Source organism: Vipera ursinii (genome assembly GCF_947247035.1).
Source record: "Vipera ursinii genome assembly, chromosome: 3".
Classification (NCBI taxonomy): domain Eukaryota; kingdom Metazoa; phylum Chordata; class Lepidosauria; order Squamata; family Viperidae; genus Vipera; species Vipera ursinii.
In genome coordinates this window covers 127,121,836-127,141,673 of record NC_139516.1, presented here as the reverse complement: position 1 = coordinate 127,141,673, position 19,838 = coordinate 127,121,836, and the positions used below count along the sequence as shown (strand labels likewise).

Here is a 19,838-nt window from a genome sequence, read left to right as displayed (position 1 = left end):
GAGAAGATTAGCAAGTTTACTTTTTATAGTAGCAAACCAAATTTCCTTTTTCCAGAAAAAATGTTGCTGAAAATATATTGGGAAATATATTCATTTAAACTTTGTTAATCATGTGTTTAAATCAGGTGAAATATTTTAACCTTTTTAAAAGAAACATTTATTAAACTTTTTTATAAGGTAAAATACAAATACAAAAATTTATAATGTTAAAAAGAGAGGTAAAACGAAAGAAGAGAAGTGACTTCCAACTTTTTTCCATACAGGGGTCCCCAACCTGTGGGCCATGGCCCACTACTGGTCTGTGGTCTGTTGGACACCGGGCCACAGGAATGGCTGGCCAGTGTGCATGCTAGCGCTGCTGCAAGCTTAAATTTATTTATTTATTTATTTATTTATTTATTTATTTATTTATTTAATGGGACTTATATGCCGCCCTATCTCCGAAGGACTCAGGGCGGCTAACAACAGTAAAATACAAGTAAAAATACAAATATTAAAAATTAAACTATATCTATAGCCCCAACTACAACCAATGAAACCTTTATTGCATGGGCACTAGTGGCCCCATTTGTGCATGTGCATGGGTGTCAGTGGCCCCGTTTGCACTTGTGCATGGTCTCCAGCAGTCCCGTTTGCACATGCGTGAGGGCTCCAGCAGCCCCGTTTGTGCATGCGTGCAGGCACTAGCATCACTGCAAGTGTTGCGCAGGTGCACATGGCCCGGTTTGCACGTGCGCGCACAGGTGCGCACGGAAATTTGCCTGTTCCTCCCTTTCCCTCCAGGCCGCCAACCGGGAAAGGTTGGGGACCTCTGCAGTAGAATACAAAAACAGTTACAGCCTCAACCTTTTGCCTAACATTTTTTAATGTTTCAAGTCATTGCTGTAACAACAAAATCATTCTAATTGTCAGAAACTAAAATTAGAGTTTTATTTTATAAGTATCAGATTTTTTTCCCCACGCTCTATTGTGGTCTTGGAACATGTGATGCATTAATTCCAAACAAAACAAGTTTTTAGAAAGGTCATTTTTATTAATATGGCTATTCCTCTCCCTCTGGGATTAAGATTCTAGATTAACGCTTATCATTAGTTAAAGCCATTTTACAGTAGACCATATACATCTTTTTGCAACATCAGCATCATCTGTTGAAAGTTAAAAATAAAGATACCATCCTGTGTATTGTGAGTTTGGTTTGATCGAATATTAAGAAAACAGATGGCACTCTTAGAAACACTCTTACAAGAAGAATCTGAATTAAGATTTTTCATTAATTAATACTGTAGTCTCTGAAGTTTGATTTAGTATATTCTAGGAACAGTATATAGCTACTGGTATATAGTTAGAGTGAAATGTAAATAATGCATATACTGAGTATGACACCATGAAATGTTGCATTTAAGATAATAGGGAGGAAAATTTGCAAAAGGGCTAATGAAAATAATTTTGTCAGAAATAAAAACCATTTCAAATTTAATACTGAAATTTCTTTTATTCAAAACTGATACATTTCTTCTAGCAAAACATGTATGAACTTATAGTCTTGACTTAGCCCCCGTTAAATCCTATTCCAATTTACTCAGGAATAAGTTCTCAATCAAAATGTTGATCACAGTCTGAAATTCCATCTGAATTCTCTTTCAAGTTCTAAAGATTGGGTTGGGTTCTCATTCTAAATTCCAAAGATTGATTAGTGTATTTATGAGAACATAGTATAATATTTTTTTAATTTCATTATATATTGTTTTTATAGATGTGTCCAGATTTCTGATGGATAAATATATGAGCTTTTCTTCAAAAATAATAGTGAAGGAAAATGCTGGGTAGGGAATTGTGGGACTTGAAGTCCATACATCTTAAACCTGCCAAACTTGAGAAACACTTATATAGTGATTAAAGTGCTAATTAGAAGCAGGGAAACCTGAGTTAAAATGCATGGAAGCCAAATGATGACTTTGGGCAGTCGCTCCTAGTTGTAAGAGAAAGGCAGTTACAAACCACTTCTGAAAACATTACCAAGAAAACTGCAAATGCTTCACTTGAAAGTCAATGTGGATATGTCGTAGGTATTTGAATACAGTACATATTCAATTTGGAGTATGCAGTTAAGGGTTAATATATTTGTTTGGACTGCATTGTTTTCAGTGATATGTTAGAGAGAGCTGCCTATACATTTTGATCCAGGTAGGCATAAATACATTTCTTTTTTAAGCATTTATATACCGTAGTTAAAATGCTGAGCTTGTCGAGCAGAAGGTCAGCAGTTTGGCGGGTCGAATCCCGAGTGCCGTGTAGCAGAGTGAACGCCTGTTACTCGCCCTAGCTTCTGCCAACCTAGCAGTTCAAAAGCACGTAAAAATGCAAGTAGAAAAATAGGGACCGCTACGGTGGGAAGGTAACAGCGTTCCGTGTGCCTTTGGCATCTAGTCATGCCGGCCACATGACCACGGAGACGTCCTCAGACAAGCACTGGCTCTTCGGCTTTGAAACGGAGATGAGCACCGGCCCCTAGAGTCGGAAACGACTAGCACGCATGTGCGGGGGAACCTTTACCTTTACCTTTTATAGTTTATTTAGTTATTTATTTCTCACATTTATATGGCTGCCCATCTCACAAAAAGCAACTCTAAGCAGCATATAACAATCTGTAATAACAATGTATACAATGTATTGGACAGGCTGATATAATTGGAGAGGGGTGGTCCCTGAGATAACCGCAGATAGTTGCATTTAAGCAAAGGATTCAAACCCAAAAAAAAAAACCAGCAAAGCAAAAAAAGATTCTCATCATGTTGATTATTTTAACTTGGTGCGTGATTTTTACCATTCTGAATAAAGAATCCCAATTGATTGACTTATTGCATAGCATTTGAATTCTTGATAAATACTTAAGATTTCAACACAAACACATTACAAAGACATGCATTTTTATACTAAAAATAGAATGACTACATGTGTCATTCAGTTTCACTTTCAGAAAGTTTTGTTGTGCAATAGCAAAATCAATTTGTTGTGAGAGAACAAAATCCATAAACAGTAAGTAAAACGTGACAAATGCCCAACTGCTGCCAGGTTATTAATTAACACATTGGTTTATGCGATTCAACCTTAGGCAAAAATGCAAAAGAAGAAACACATCGCTAAAAAAAGAGAACAACCCCAACATGACACATTTTATAAAATTGCATATACTAATTAACTGATATGAAAAAATATAATTACTATAATCACAGTACAATTTATCAATAGAAATATTCTCTCTAATTAAGCTATTTGTATGTCTCCTTAGTACGTTGTCTAGGTAGTAATGGCAATAATTAGGGCAGATTCAAATATTACTGAATATCTTTATTTTTTACAGTTTGTATCTTATTGTTCTGCTTATATGGCACAAATGGCCCCTGATAGCTTTTCAGATAGAGATCTAATGTAGTATAGTATATAGGCCAGGGGTAGGCAACCTTGGCTTTTTTATGACTCGTGGACTTCAACTCCCAGAATTCCTGAGTCAGCCATGTTTTGTGGGTTAAAGATGAGTGTTGAGGTGGACCTTAAGTTCTAACTTAGTTATGAGCTCTTTTGGTGACTTTCTCTCAGACTCCCCTCACAGATCATTCTAAGGATTACATGAGGGAAACCTGTCATCCCACTTTGAAGAAAATGTTGTTACATAAATAAAGCAAATGAACAGGACTGTATAAGGCCATCCCAAAAACCTGCTTCCTCTTCCCTCCCGCTCACCACTGTCACCAACTGCCTTCTGGGAAGAATCCTAGAAGCTTCTTTATTTGTTTTAAAATAGCTTTTACTATATTTTTGTTTACAGTTGTTTACATTATTCGTGAGCCATTTTGTATTAACTTGAACATGGAATATAAATAGTTTTAACAAATAAATCTTTTGTGGAACAGAACAGATGGCATTCTGCTCAATTCTTAAAATATTCAGGAAGTTAAACAGACTTCTCTTCTTTGCTTCTCAGGTTTTAATCAGCCTGGAGTGCATCCTTTCCTTCTATGATACAGAAAATAACTTGGGATTTTCTAAAGAGATGATGCTCAAAATTATACCTTTATAATTTTAGGGAATTTATTTATAAATTTAGATAGTACAGTGGGTAGAGTGGGTAGACCATGTCCTATGACACAAGTTCATACTTCCAACAAATACAAAATAACCCGCATGCATCGCAGGTCCAAACCCTGGCACCTACTTGCCTATGTTATAGTGTGTCCGCATAAATTTAAAATATCACCATTACCCAAGTCATGTGAGTTTCTGAGTGCTGGAGAGATCACAGGCTGATCCAGTCAGCCTTTACTCTGCACACAGTCCCTTTACACCAGGGGTCCACAACCCCCGGTCCATGGACCGGCACTGGTTCGCGGCATGCCAGAAACTGGACCACACAAACGAAGCCTGATCCACAGGATGCAGGCAGTAGTCTGTGGAAAACCTCTCTGTGGAACCGATCTCTGGTGCCATAAAGGTTGGGGGCCGCTGCTTTGTACCATAAGCAATCAAAGACTCCAGAACGTCATTAATAGGGAACTACAGAAGATCAATAATTAGGAAAAAATCTTGAAGGAACAGTCTTGTTTGACATTCTGATAGTCTTCAAATTCTAAAGGCCAACCCATCAGATTGTCTTGCAAAACCCCAAACATCCCCTATACACCTTCTAGATCTCCCAGGTGGTTGTGACAGACCATCTTTTTTAAATTAAGGTTATCATAAAATACAAATTAAAATAAAGTTAGTAGGGAATGGGAAAAGGAAAGAATGGGGGAAGGAGAAGTGTAAGATAAAAGGGAAAACAAACAAACAAAGCATTGACTTCCAACTTTTCCCAATGCAGTAAAATACAAAGTAAATCCAAAGGTGCTTTTTCAAAAGGCAACTAGTTTTTGCTTTTCTTTGAAGAAGTTTCACTTTTCATCTGAGAAAGTTCTTCAATTCTGACTGAATGGTGGAGAATGGAAGGATTTATATTCCCTGCAGTCATCTGGTTGTTAGCACTCTTTCTGAGAATTGTTGAGGCCACTTGGAAGTTTATCTGTGCCCTTATGGTCACCTGATTAGTGGAAATGGGTTTTGAACTGCTAGGAATTGCTGGGGAATATTAATAAACTTACTAGTGTGTGTGAGAGAGAGGTAGGAACAGAGAAGGTCAGCCAGGCTACTTGAGAGGAGAGAGCCCTGCCCATCGTGATGGGTTGCACCAGAAGCTGACTATTTATCACAACAGACAGATTGAAATACCTTTCCATTTTTGTGCTCTACACCTCCAACCTGGTGATTTGATGCTGGGGGACAACAGACTTCAACTGAAGACTGGCAAGACTGATTGTCTTTAGGTGCATGGAGCCTCGTAATCCCAGTTTTTGTCATCCTTAGTTCTGGATGGGGTTGAATTATCCTATTCAGATCCATTTCTCAACTTAAGGTTCTCCTGGAATCATGATTCATGAAGAACAGGTGGCAGGCGTGACTAGGAGAACTTTTGCAGAGCTCCAGTTTGTGCACCAGCAGTGACTCTTTTTGGATCTTGATTCCCTGAACTCAGTTACTTAAGCCCTAGTCATCTCTTGTTTGGACTATTGCAATATGCTCTGAATGGGGCTAACCCTGAAATCCATTCAGAAGCTTCAGTTTGTTCGAAGTGCAACTGCAAGAGCAGTTTTGGGGGGGCCCTAGAATGGCCCATATTATACCTTTGCTGCATGAACTGCACTTGCTACCAGTCTGCTTCTGGGTGCAGTTCAAAATGTTGGTTATGAAATTTTAAGCCCTTAATGGCATAGGTCCAGTTTACTTGATGAACTGTCTTGTCCTACTAGGACAAGCCCACCTCACACTGGCAGAGAGAGAGCTCATTGCAGATCCCGTTGATCAAAGAACTCTTTATTGGGATCCAGAAGAAGAGCCTTCACCCTTTGGAGTATTCTACCCTCCAAGATGAGATCTGCCCCCACCCTCCTCCCCTGCCATAAGATCCTGAAGACCTGGCTCTGCTGCTGGGCAGGGGACCCAGTGGGGGAATATCATATTGGAGGTGGCTTCTGCATTGATAGCAAACCCCACTTCCTCCCTCTCTCCCTGATTCCCCACCCACTCATCTTTTATTCTCATGTTGCTATATTCTCATGCCTTTCTTTCTCATTTATTCTATTATTTCATTACTTTACTACTATTATATTTATATTTTTTTCCATTTCTCTGTTTTTGTTGTTGTAAGCCACCCAGAGTAGCCCCACAGTGAGATAGGTGGTGAACAGATTTAACAAGTAAAATAAATAAATTTTGTAAAAAAAATCTTTTAAATTATAGTTCAGTATAAATTTGTGGCAAGTTCTTAAAGAGATGGGAATACCAGACCATCTTATTTGTCTCTTGAGAAACCTATATGTGGGCCAAGAATCAACAGTGAGAACTGGACACGGAACCACTGATTGCTTCAAAATTGGGAAAGGAGTCCGGCAAGGCTGTATACTGTCGCCCTGCCTATTTAACTTATATACAGAGCACATCATGAGAAAAGGCAGGGCTAGATGAATCAAAAGTTGGAATTAAGATTGCTGGAAGAAATATCAATAACCTAAGATATTCAGATGATACCACTCTAATGGCAAAAAGTGAAAAAGAAGTAAAAGAGCCTCTTGTTGCGGGTGAAGAAGGAGAGTGCAAAACTTGGGTTGAAACTTAACATTAAAAAAACCAAGATCATGGCATCCAGCCCTCTCAATTCCTGGCAAATAGATGGGGAAGAAATGGAGGTAGTGACAGATTTTATTTTCCTGGGCTCCAAGATCACTGCAGATGGGGACTGTAGCCAAGAAATTAAAAGACACTTGCTCCTCGGGAGGAAAGCCATGGCAAATCTAGACAGCATACTAAAAAGCAGAGACATCACCCTGTCAACAAAAGTGCGTATAGTCAAGGCTATGGTCTTGCCAGTTGCAATGCATGGCAGTGAAAGTTGGACCATAAAAAAGGCTGAGCGCCAAGGAATTGAGGCCTTTGAACTCTGGTGCTGGAGAAGACTCCTGCGAGTCCCTTGGACTGCAAGGCGATCAAACCGGTCAGTCCTAGAGGAGATCAACCCTGATTGCTCTTTAGAAAGCCAGATCCTAAAGCTAAAACTCAAATACTTTGGCAACCTAATGAGAAGGAAGGACTCACTGGAGAAGAGCCTAATGCTGGGAAAGATTGAGGGCAAGAGAAGAAGGGCGCGACAGAGAATGAGGTGGCTGGATGGAGTCACTGAAGCAGTAGGAGTGAGCTTAAATGGACTCCAGAAGATGGTAGAGGACAGGAAGGCCTGGAGGAGCGTTGTCCATGGGGTCGCGATGGGTCGGACACGACTTCGCAGCTAACAACAACAACAAATAAATTTTAGAGCATTCATCCACATGTTTTTCCATTGCTCAAGCATTATATTATACCTAAAGTCCCTTGCCCATTGAATCATACAATGTTTCACATATTTTCCAGATTTCAGTTTCAACAACTTGGCAATAACATGTTCAACATCAGTACAAAATACAATTTCAAATTCATTTTACAGATTCAGACCCATAACTTTTTTGTCTAGCTTAAATCTTCCTTTCAGTTGTAAGTCAGTGACAGACATGTCCTTTTGATTCCAACTGTTGACGTGATTAATTCACCTTGTTTAAAGGATATTATTTTACCATAAGTCCACCAGCTTGGTCTCACCATCATTTCTTTTCTGAAGAAAGCTTCCTAAAGTGACACACAAAATGATACTTTAGGGGAGAACCTTATTTTATATTTATTCCAAACTCTTAGGATGGCATGTCTAACAAAATGATACTTAAAATCAGCATTTATTTTAACCTTGTCTTACCATAGGTAGGCATGCCATCCAAATCTTAATTCATAGCCCTCCAGTTCAAGTAACCCCTTATTTTTAAATGTCAACCAGACTAAATAACAAGGATCAGAATACAATTTTAAATCTGGTAAACCCAAAGTTCTCTTTTTTCAGCATCTTGCAACAATTTATATTTAATTCTCATTTTCTTTTCCCTGCCATAAAAGCTTAGAAATATCCTTTTGCCATTGTTTAAATGAAACACCAATCATCAATATCAATAGTGTCTGGAATAAAAACAACATATTTGGTACACCATTCATCTTAATTACAGAAATTATACCCAGGAAGGAAAATTGCAATTGATCAGAGTAAGTCTTTTTTTATATCGTTCCAAACAGCACAAAATTATTTTGAAACAATGTAGAGCTTGTATCAGTCAGTGTCAGCCCAAGGTATTTAACCTTTTTCTTCACCTTAAAACCTGGCTTTTTTGTCAAAGTTTCATAATCTTGAGTAGTCATATTCTTAACCAGCGTTTTTGTTTTCTATTTATTTATTTTGAAACCAGCTAAAGCTCAAATGTATTTAGCTTCTTCATCAGATATTCCATTCCACATTTGGAGTCTTATAGAAATATAATAAATCATTAGCAAAGATTTCATTTTTAATTTTTACACCCATTTTTTCATTATCTCTAATATCTCTGTTCCAGGACTAAAACAACAATGGAGATAAAGGACATCCTTCTCTCGTGCCCTTTTGAATTTCACATTGCTTGGTTAAATCTCCGTTAACAATAATATTTGCTTGCTGTGATGTGTAAATCGATTTAACTCCTTGAATAAAATTTTCTCCAAAGTCCGTAACATAAAGACACAGTGCCAGACCATCTTAGTAGATCCTTCACGACGGAGTTCTTAGTGCTTAATTCTCAAGCAATATATACCAGTTCTGCTCCCTCATCCCCATATAGTGGCTAGATGCAGGTTTATTTCAAGCAGATCTCATATTTATGATCAGCAGCCTGAGTGCATGGGAGCTACAAACTAGCTACTCAAGGGCAATGTTGAAGCCACTGAAATAAATTGGAATTGCGCCAGTATGTGGGCCTCCTTCATCTGTATCATCCTATCCAATGCTGTCCACTTTAAACAAGGAATTTCATCTGGACATAGGCAGCTTTATGAAATAAAATATAATTCATTGTATTAGTCACCTATAACTTACCTGTATTGTATATACAGGTATAACCTCATTGGCATCTGTATTCCTTAACAGGACAACTTTTAAAATTAAATGATGGGAATTATATTTATAAGCCTGAATCATTTAAAAAAATCTAGTCATAGGAAATAAAATGCTATCTAGAAATTAGATTTTTGTAATTATGACAATACTCTCTATATTTTAGTGGATAACTTTAGGAGAGAGAACTTCCCATTGTGTAGGGGAAATAACACGTGTAATTCTTATAGAAGTGAAACAGTTACTTTTCCCAGAATATAACATGCTATAAATTCCATCATGCTGTGCACCAAAATTAGAAATAATGTTCCGGTTGAAAGTTTCTGTCGGCTCTTGGACAATCATCAAACAGCCTTCCATAATTAAACCTTTTGATCATAAGAATCTTCTGTTTTGAATCTGTCATTTACAATTAATATTTGACGATACCAGGAAATCAACAGTGTCAAAGCTAATGCTGGAGGTAATCGGAAGAATCTTTAATTATAGTTGAAAAGAGTTGGAGTACATTTATTATAATAGTACTATGAAAGTATGAACAAATAATATTAAATCTGTAACATACTTCCCCATTATAATGGAAGTTGTATCTTAAATGTTTATTTTTTTATTTTAGTGATAAATATTTAATGTTGCTATATTTATACATGTATAAATATAGTTAGCTTATGTCACCTTACATGTATTAATTCAATGACGATTCAAAGTTATGGCAGCACTGTAAAATTGATGTATGATCAGTCCTTGAAACTGTGACCACTGCAGCACCCCCAAAATCATGGGGTGCCCAACTCCACATCACAGGGAGCCAAAATCTATCTCTACTTGCAACTGTCCCTGCCAACTTCCCACAAAGTCTGTCCTGCAGTTGTTTTCCCATCTACACCAGCATTCCATTCACTAAAGGATGCTGGGTTTTTTGGTTAGAAGGAACCTAGGACTCTAATTGTTGCATTTTTCATAGCCCCTCCTTTGATCATTTACATGCAGGCATACCTTTACCACCTCCTAATAAGAATCAAATCTGGGTGAAAGCGGCATATTTCCTAGCTTTAGACTGAAATTATACTGTCACCAATGGAATTGCTACTGTATATTTTTAATTGTGCTTGTTTCCACAAGAAGGTGTAAGATATCCTAATCTTAGAGTTGTGACATGATTTTTTAAAATTTTATTTATTCCATTTCTACTTTATTTTTATTTTATTTCTATTACCTATTTTTTCTGAAATATTTAGGTTGCATATGACTGGTCATTGATCATAATTAAATTTGTATACTTAACATATATTAATATATACTATATATAATATTAATATAATTTCTTGGTAGCTTGCTTAAAATATTAACCCACAAATTTAGCAATACAAGAAAATGTGTAATTTGTCAGTACATCAGGAAACATACAGCCAAGGAAAAATGCAATTGGGCAGCAGCATGCAACGTTGCTGACAACTCCATTCTAAGATTCCATCCTTCTGGGGCATGTGATTCAAAGCAGAATTATCGTTAAGGTGTTGGGGAAAAAATCATGCTTTTCACACTTGGTTTTCATAATTGACACTTTTATTAGCTTTATCTAGACACTACCTCAACTGAAAAGAGTATTTAGGCTTAATGTGCTTAAAATTTTCTTTTCATTCTTCATTCCTGATATGTCAGTGATACCTTTAATTATTCTTATCACTTGTCTGGCAGATAGGAAGTGCAATCTTACTCATTTTAATCATGCATATTTTTTCTCTTTTTATTTTTTTTCTTTTAGACAGAATGATTAAAGATACTAATAACTTCTGTTAAACAGTTTCATTATCCTGAAAAACAATTTTCAACTCTGCAAATATCTTGAATATTTTATGCCCTACAGTTGCCTTTTTCTCCATAATCACAGTATATATTTTTGGTTACAAAAAAATGCCACTAAAGCAAATATGCCCTGTATTATTAAAAAAGACCTATCATTATCATCATCATTATCCTTTCAAAAATCAAACTTGGTTAACTATCAGTAATTTTGAAATGAAATTACAACCCCCAAATAATATAGTGATTTCAGCCTATTTGGGGACATAATTTACAGTTTCTAAAGTAAAAAAAAATAAAATAAAAAACATACTCTTATCCATAAAGCAACTTTTGAGCCTTCAAAACCTGTAAAATGTTTATAGAGAAGAAAAATTTAGATCATTTAATTGCTGGGGAAAAATTCTAATTCAGTAATAGGGGAGAAATGAATCTATTCAGGTACTATTAAAATGGGAATGCTAAGCATGTGAACGTTCCTGATAAACCCCTATTGAATAGCTCAGATAGTATTAGCCATTTTAAGAGAACCATGAATTCACTTCAACCGTCTACAGGAGAAAAACTTTCATTCATATAATTGAACACATTGGCAACCTTACAAGTAGATCATACTGTAAGACAATAGATTACATGTAAGCCAACATACATGCAATTGGTTTGTTTGTTTGTTTGTTTGTTCATTAATTCATTCAAAGAGGCCACTTGCCTCTTCAAGACAGTGGTGAATATAAAACTTTAAGCAGGAAACAACAACAACAATGATCATTCATAAATAGAAAATTCTACATCCTTGGGACCCACTCTACCCCAAGGCCTAGGAGACAACCAAATTTTCAATGACTTTTGGAACATCTTCACGATAAGAATTATATGAATCTCTGAGGAGTTGCTTGGAAGATTTACTTCTTAAGTTCTATAAGACGTTGTTTAATTAAAGAGAACTGGAACACATTCAGTTTGCCTGATCTTATAGGAGAGGCAGAAACTATGGAAGATAAATGATCCCTCAAATAATAAGGCCCTATGCACCAAATGGCTTTATAAATGATAACTGGCACTTTTGATTGCACCCAGAACCCAACTGGTAACAAGTACAGCTCACAGAGCAGTAGTGTCACATGGGTATACAACTATCTACCGTTCTGTCACATGCTGGACTACCTCATGTATAACACATTACAGAAGTCCACTCATGAGGTAACAAGGGCATAAGTGGCCATTTGGAGTGCCTTCCAGTCCAGAAATGAGTAAATTGACACACTAGATGAATCTGTGGAAAGGCCTTGGCCAGTTGTGAATCCAAGAAGACTCACAGATTGCTCACTCTTCTCTCATGGGAAATGCTACCCTTTCCCAGACTAGAGAAAGACCAGGAACCCCCCCCCCCATTTCCCCAGCCACTTGATCTTGTTAGGATTGAACCTAAGTCCCACACAACGGCTAGACACTGGGCAAGAATGTAGACAACATCACTTGGATGATCTTTGATCAAGAAGTTCAGTTAGTTATTTTCAGCATACTGTCAATATCCAGCCTGGGAATGAATTAGAAAAGGTCACTGTGATGGATCACCATTGGAAATTGGATGGAACCTTCCTGCTCTGTTTGATATCTTGGTGGAGTTTGCTATCATCAATAATGAGATCCTTCTGGACCATCTGCAGTGATGGAGACACTGTTCTTTGGAATTTCCACTTCTACCTAATAGGCTGTACAAGTCAGTAGTTATGGGGAAAGAGTAGTTAAGCCCTTTGATGTGCTGCTTAGATGTGATTCTCCCCATTCTTATTTGCCATCTATATGAAACCATTGGAAGAAATCATCTTTTAATTTGGAGTGAGGTATCACTATGGCAATAATGCTTAGTTGAATATTTCCACTCTAGAGCAACCAAGGATGCTGACTTAACTCAATGTCTAGAGGTTGTGAGGGCCTGGGTGGGTCACAAGTTCCTCCTGCAAGGTAGAGGTGATACTCACTAGTGGTACTCATTGCTGAAGTTCAGGTTGAGGCAGTCCCAACTTCAGTATTGCACACCTGGCTATTATGTTCAGGGGCTAATTATGTCAGGGCTGCATTAATAAGTTTATGGGTCTGTTTTTATGGTATGCTACAGTATTGTTTAAATTTAATGTGTCTCCTTTGCTTGAGTCCAACAAAGGAAGCAGTGTATAAAATCTGGTATGGCCCAGTAGCTCGATTTTTGTGACATAACCTTGATCCAAGAGAACTCATTGGTATCTTCTGCCATGGTGATTATAAATGTGGTGAAAATGAAGTTTGTTAACAGAATCTTTAATCTCTAATTTTAATTGTAAAAACTGCTGCATTGACACTAGGGATGGTTAATTATTTTATGGAATTTTTAATGATGTGTTGGTTGTACAGGTTTTATAGGGTTATACTGTAAACTTCCAGGCATTTTTTTAAAAAAAATATGTGTGTATATGGCTGTAACTAGATGTGTGCAAATAGTTCAGAGTATTTTAAAGTCAAAACAAAGTGTTCCTCTCTCAATGGAAATGCTCTGATACTGTTCTAGCCTCAGCAGAAGTATTCTCACCTCCAAGTGGGGCTGTTTTGAGGTCAGAACACTTCCAATAAGGTTAAAACAGTTTGAAGCCTTTTCCACACCTGTTTTACAGATCCTTGGAGATCAGGTTGTACAGTGAGAGGCTAGATGTTCACACATGTTCTTTGGCTGTCATATAACTAAAGAAATTAAGAAACATCGTATCCTCTTTATCACCAAGATATGAAATACTCTTAATTATTGAAATACCAGAATAAAAATATTCAGTAAAAATCTTCTGTACAGCACTATAGAGATCCAGGTTTTTATTTTTATTTTATTCCTATGTTAATTTACATCCTTTTGCTTTAATTAAGATCTGAAGGTAGTATAGTACATATAGTATTACTTCAAGGTTGGACCGAGAGAATGACTGGCCTAAAACATCTCAGTGAGTTTGCATGACTAAGATCCAATCCAACCTTTTAACCAGTACTTCACACCAGTGGTCCAATTGTTCATTTGTTCATTTTGTTCTTGTACTACCCTACCATTGTAGATATCTCTTCCTTTGCTTTTTCAGTTACCTTGAATGCCTCATTTGGAGAACTGGAATGGTTCTCAAAGCTGCTATTTGAAGTTCTGGGCTTAGTGTGATTATGTACTAGGATTTGTTTAGACTCTCTATTTTTCAGATTCCAATCCATATCTCTAAAAATAACAGTATGTCCCTAGAAAATGTATTACGGTAATTCATAGTTACAGTAATTTTAGAACATTTGGAACAACGTAAGCTCTGCAATTTTTATTATAGTAACTCTACATTGCAGTTCTAGTATGATGCATATAGTTTCCTAAAGTTCAAGTTCTATTCTCTGAATCATTTCATATTTTACCTTGTCTATAACAATAACATGGGAAGTAAAATGGTAAATATAGGAGCTGTTAGAAATGAAAATATGAACTGACAGAAACATTTCCAATTGTTTGTTTCTCTGCAGACAAAAAGGAAGTAAAGGTGGGAGAATATAATGCTATACTTGATTCACTGGAAATCATCAACAATTCCATCAAATTCCATGGTAAGACAGGAATATAGAAAGGGCACGCGATTGGTGTATTTCTGTATAAGGCTTAGATCACATGCAATGTAAGACAAATAGAGCAGTGTCAGTAGTGCTTGTGGGAAAAGTCCATTGATCGCCTTAAGAAATCTGCAATGATTAAGAGATCAGTTAAAAATTTATTGACATTAACTTTCTTATACTATCTGTCCTTGGTGATATGGTTAAATAGGAACTGAGTAAAAAGATGCCCTAAAACCAATAATGTGTCTTTTCTGCCATAATTGCTAAGAGTCCTCACTAACACTGATCCTACCAATCAGCATATGAAAAAGTAGATTAAGAACAATTACGGTATTTCCTCTATTAACAATTCAGTTCTTACCCAGAAGTCTAAAGAGATTTTTGTTCGTATCTGGTATATAATTACTATAAAGAGGGAGGAAAGAGAATTTCCATTTGGATAGGAAGCTAAAACTCCTCTTAATATTTTTCAGGCGACTTTTAAATCTTCACATAAAGATTTCTCTCCAGAACCCAGAATAATAATTCTAGTAATTCATGTTAACATTATTTTAAACTTTATGCTTTTAAACTTTATTCCCCATTCCAGGGGAGAGAAAAAAAGCAGTGGCTTTTTTAAACACACTGCTTCTCTGAAACAGAAAAATGTGGCTATTGATTTACATGTTATATACGCTTTTTCAGTAATAATGCATGGTAGAATGGCTGAAACCTTACTTCAGCTTATCAAGGTGAATCCACTGATTCTTATGGGATGAATATAAGATTTCATGTAATGACATAAACTCATTACATGACTTCATTAATGAAGATAGATTCAAGATTCAGAAGGATCTTGCTTGACAACTTGAGCATTGGGTCCTAGCCAACAAGATGCAGTTCAGTTGTGAGAAAAATAGCTTACATTTAGGCAGGAAAAACAAAACCTGTACACAGGTACAGAATAGACAGTACATAGCTCAACTATAGTACCTGTGAGAAGGATCTAGGTGTCCTTCTGGACCACCAGTTAAGTATGAGCCAACAGTGTGCTGCAAGTGCCATAAAAGGAAATACAGTCCTAGACTGCATTAACAGAGGGATAGTACAAGATCATGAGAAATGATAACACCTCTCTATACTGCACAGGGGAGGCCACACCAGTTCTGATCACCATGATGCTGGTCACCTAGACAGAATGCAGAGAAGAGCAAAAAAAAAATGTAAGGGGTCTGGTGGCTAAACCATATAGTGAACAGCTAAGGAAACTAGGTATGCTTAGCTAACAAAGGAAAGGCTTAGCCATCTTCCAATACTTGGCGGGTTGTCCTTGGGAAGAGGGGCTTGATTTGTTCTCCAAAGTGCTTGAGGGCAGGACAAGAAGCAATGGGTGGAAGCTCATCAGAGGGAGATCCAACCTGGAAATAAGGAGAAAACAATGGAACAACTCGGCTCCAGAGTCATGGGTGCTCCATCATTGGAGGTTTTCAGGAAAAGATTGGACAACCATTTGTCCAGGATAGAATAAGGACTCCTGTCTGGGGCAAAGGGTTTGACCAGAAGGATTGGATTCCAAATCCCCTTCCTGCCCTGTGTTTCTATGAGATGGGTGTATGATCATTAAAGTTCTCCCAAATTTTGCCAGTGCCTAAAAACTTTGCAAACTCCGATTCAGGAATGCTCTGCTCATCAGAGTGCAATATATTGGACTTCTGTAATTTACCTCTGACATTTAATTTCATAGGAGATAAATATGTTGAAAATATGGTTGAATATACAAAACTGGGATAGCCACAGATTTACTTACGGTAATTACTTTTTCTTTTTTCTTTTGCATTGTAGGGAAAGAACCGCCAAAGGATAGAACAATTATCCAAAAGCAACTTCGTAAGATTTCTCTGCCTCTCTACAGTATTCTTTCAGCACTCACTATCTTGGGAATGATCATGGCCAGTGCTTTCTTGTTCTTTAACATCAAAAACAGAAATCAGAAGTAAGTTTGTATTTTAGATCAGATGTGGGAAATGTTGGAGGCTGCACTCCTTTGTGTGCAAATCTGTTTGGGAGGCTCCCACCCACTTCTCCCTATCTAGTTTATTGCAATACTGTATTGTTATATATTTCTATGGAGAGGAGTTCGCTCTTACTGAACTCAAGAGGAGTAAACATATACTGTGTAACACATCTTGTGTGCATCTGATTTCAGTGGATCAAACAAACTTTCCGCCATTAGAACCTATTGTATAGTACTGCTTAATTTTAGCTACATTTTTAAAAATTAATTAATAGACATTTAAAATATTGTAATGGTACGGGGAATTAACTTTCGGAAATGAAGACAAGTGATGCTGCTTAGAAAATAGTCAGATAAGAGAGGGCATAACCTGCAGCTGCATAATGGGAAGAGAAAGAGGCTTAGAAGAGGCAAGTTCTCAAACCGTAAAGGAAATGGTGGGAGATTTGTGGTTTGAGACTTCGAAGATTCTGTTAATGTACCCTTATAATAAAGTAGACTTTATTCATTGGGTTGTATTTCCTGTCTTGTCTACCTGGGAAGGTTGACGCATAAACTTTATGTTGAAACATTTTATTAAATCTTTTCATTCTGTTTGATCAAAATTATTGTTTTCCACTGTGTATTGTTAGCATAATCCCCAGCTAATTAAACCACTGTGTAATATAACAAGTTGTTTAGTATAGGAGTTCAAAGATATTTAATCATAATAATACTAATCTGAATTTAATTATAAAGCAAGTAGATTTCTATATTTCTGTAATTCTGTACAAAAATCTGCTGTGGTGATTAACTTCCTGAAAGTTAATTCTTGACCTGTTTCTAGACAGTTACTTCTATATTTCTGTGCAAATAATACATCTGTCTCTTATAGCTAACATAAGGATAATTTGTAAAAGACATTTAAAGCTATTATTTTTGTCTTAAAGAAGGCAAAAGTGTTAAGCCAGATACTATAAGAATCCATATTTACATCTGTAGAGAACAAGAGAAGTGAGACATCATTCAGTCTAAATTCCTGGCTTCTGTTTTTGCAATTTCCAAATGTGTGTGAAATGCAGGACCACACCTGGAGACAGAATTAATGTTGATGAAAGCGTGGATTTACTTCTTCCTTAATCTTTGGATAAAAGTTGTCTTTGTACTATCAACATGGCCTTTTAGAAGATAAAAACAAATCTATGTGGAAGAAAATCTTGGAAGAAAATCTCTAGCTTGACTTTTTCTTTCTTTAATCAAAAGGACAATTAGAAATTATAGCTGGCCTTCAAATTTACAAAGAGATAGGAATTTTAATTTCCAGTCATGCAGTCATTTATATGCAGGATTGGGCTAATAACTGCTGTGCCTTTTACCTTTCTTTCTTTATATGACAGTGCTGAAATACCAGAGGGCTTTATGCTTCAGTGTAAATATCTTCCCTTATTCCCAATGATGGAGTGTCATTAAGCTATCAGAACGTAGAATTGAAATAACAATTCTACCTTATGGGAATACACATACATATATATATGTATTACACACACACACACACACACACACACACACACACACACACACACATTATTTATTTATTTATCATATTTATGTAACCACCCCATCTCACAGAATATGATTCTGGGTGGCATACAATAAAAACACAGAGTAAAAACTGACAAAGCATTATACAATTAAAAATACAAATCCCAATGACAGAGTAGCAGAGAGAGCAATACAGCCATCTCACTAATTCACCTTACCTTGAGATTCCTAAGTTTGATGACAAAACCGTATTTTAAGGGATTTCTGGAAGATTATCAGGGATAGGGCAGAATGATATCCAACAGGGCAGAAGCCATGTTAGAAATGGCCTGTTTTCTAGATTCTGCCACATGATACTCCTTTGCAGATTGACCCATAACACATCTCTTATGCTAGACCTAATGGGATGAGCAGATGTAATCAGATGGAGATGGTTTCTCAGCTAGCTGGCCCCATGCCATGAAGGGCTTTAAAAGTCAAAAGCAGAGGTACGAATTAACCTGGGAAGCAAATTGGCAACCAATGTAGTCTGCAGCGCACAGGTATAATGTGACCTTCTAGAGGCATACATAATTACCTTCACCACCAGTTCATTTTATACCAGCTGACGCTTCCAAACACTCTTAGGGCATGTGGAGCACATTTCAATAGTCTATGTGGGAGCTGATCAGAGTATGAGTAATTGTGAGGAGAACCTCCCAGTCCAGGAATGAATGCAACTGCCACACAACACAAAACTGTGCAAAGGCTTTTCTACCCATCGCTGCCGTCTGTTCTTTGAACAGGAGCTGGGAGTCCAGGATGAACCCCAGACTGCACACTAGGACTGTTTGATGCAGTGCAACCCCATCTATTACCAAATATGGCATAGTCCCTGATTCAGAGGGCCCCAAACCCAGACCCACTCAGTCTTTCCAGAGATCAGTTGGAATCTATTGAATTCCATCCAGACCTCCAAAACCTCCAAGCCTAGAATAGAGCATTGCTTAATTGATCAAGCACAAAAAAATAATTGCATATCATTAGCATACTGATTATACCACATCCCATGGTGGTAGTTGAACTCACCCAGTGGCTTCATGTAAAGATTGAAGAGGAGAGGAGAAGTCACCAAAGCCTGCAAAACCCCCCAAAGAAGGGCAGGATCTCTCTTTCCCAATCACTATCAACTGGTATCGACCCTCAAGAAAGGAGGAGAATAAGCACAACACAGTGCTGCCCATCCCCCAACCCTTGGATCTTGTCCAGAAGGATACTATGGTCAATAGAATTGAAGTTAAGAGGAAGTCAAATGATCTGGAAGAACAAAGCATTGAGTCATCATGGTGGCCGCACCTACAAATACAAACGAGATATGAGAAAGATGCTAAAATATATTATGTATATTATTTTGATAACACTGTATGCTCATCCCTTGACCATAACACTTAAATGTACAGTTTACTGAGATTGATAAAGGCTGAAGCTTTTGAACAGCCAGAAATTACCTACTTGTAAGTTAGAAAAGTGAGATATTATACAGTTTTTCTGTGCATTTTCAAGTTTTCCCACAGAACAGGAAACAGTATTTCCTTATATTAACTTATTTCATTTCTTTTTTTTATTGAAAAGTTTTATCATACGTTTTATCTTTAACAATCCCCCCTAACCCTCCCCTATCCCTCCCTCCCTACCCCTCCCCCACTCCCCCCCCCCGACTTCCCAGAGCTAAGTACAAGGTATAAAGAACAAAAAAAAAACAATCATAAACAACCATATACTAACAACCATAAACTCTAAAATCCATCTCTCTCTAGCTCATATAGGGTAATTACAAACACTATTAATATACAG

The 19,838-nt window shown here is 37.0% G+C and overlaps 1 protein-coding gene across 1 annotated transcript in view; it reads left to right on the top strand.

The window, feature by feature from the left end:
- The window catches only part of GABBR2 (gamma-aminobutyric acid type B receptor subunit 2), a gene marked incomplete at its 5' end in the record, with an annotated part of 408,227 nt that overhangs the window by 250,949 nt on the left and 137,440 nt on the right, over window positions 1-19,838 (top strand). Inside the window, 2 exons of the mRNA XM_083360642.1 lie at window positions 14,405-14,485; window positions 16,313-16,463. Coding sequence (XP_083216768.1) covers window positions 14,405-14,485; window positions 16,313-16,463 — 232 coding nt within the window. The remainder of the gene's footprint in view (window positions 1-14,404; window positions 14,486-16,312; window positions 16,464-19,838) is intronic.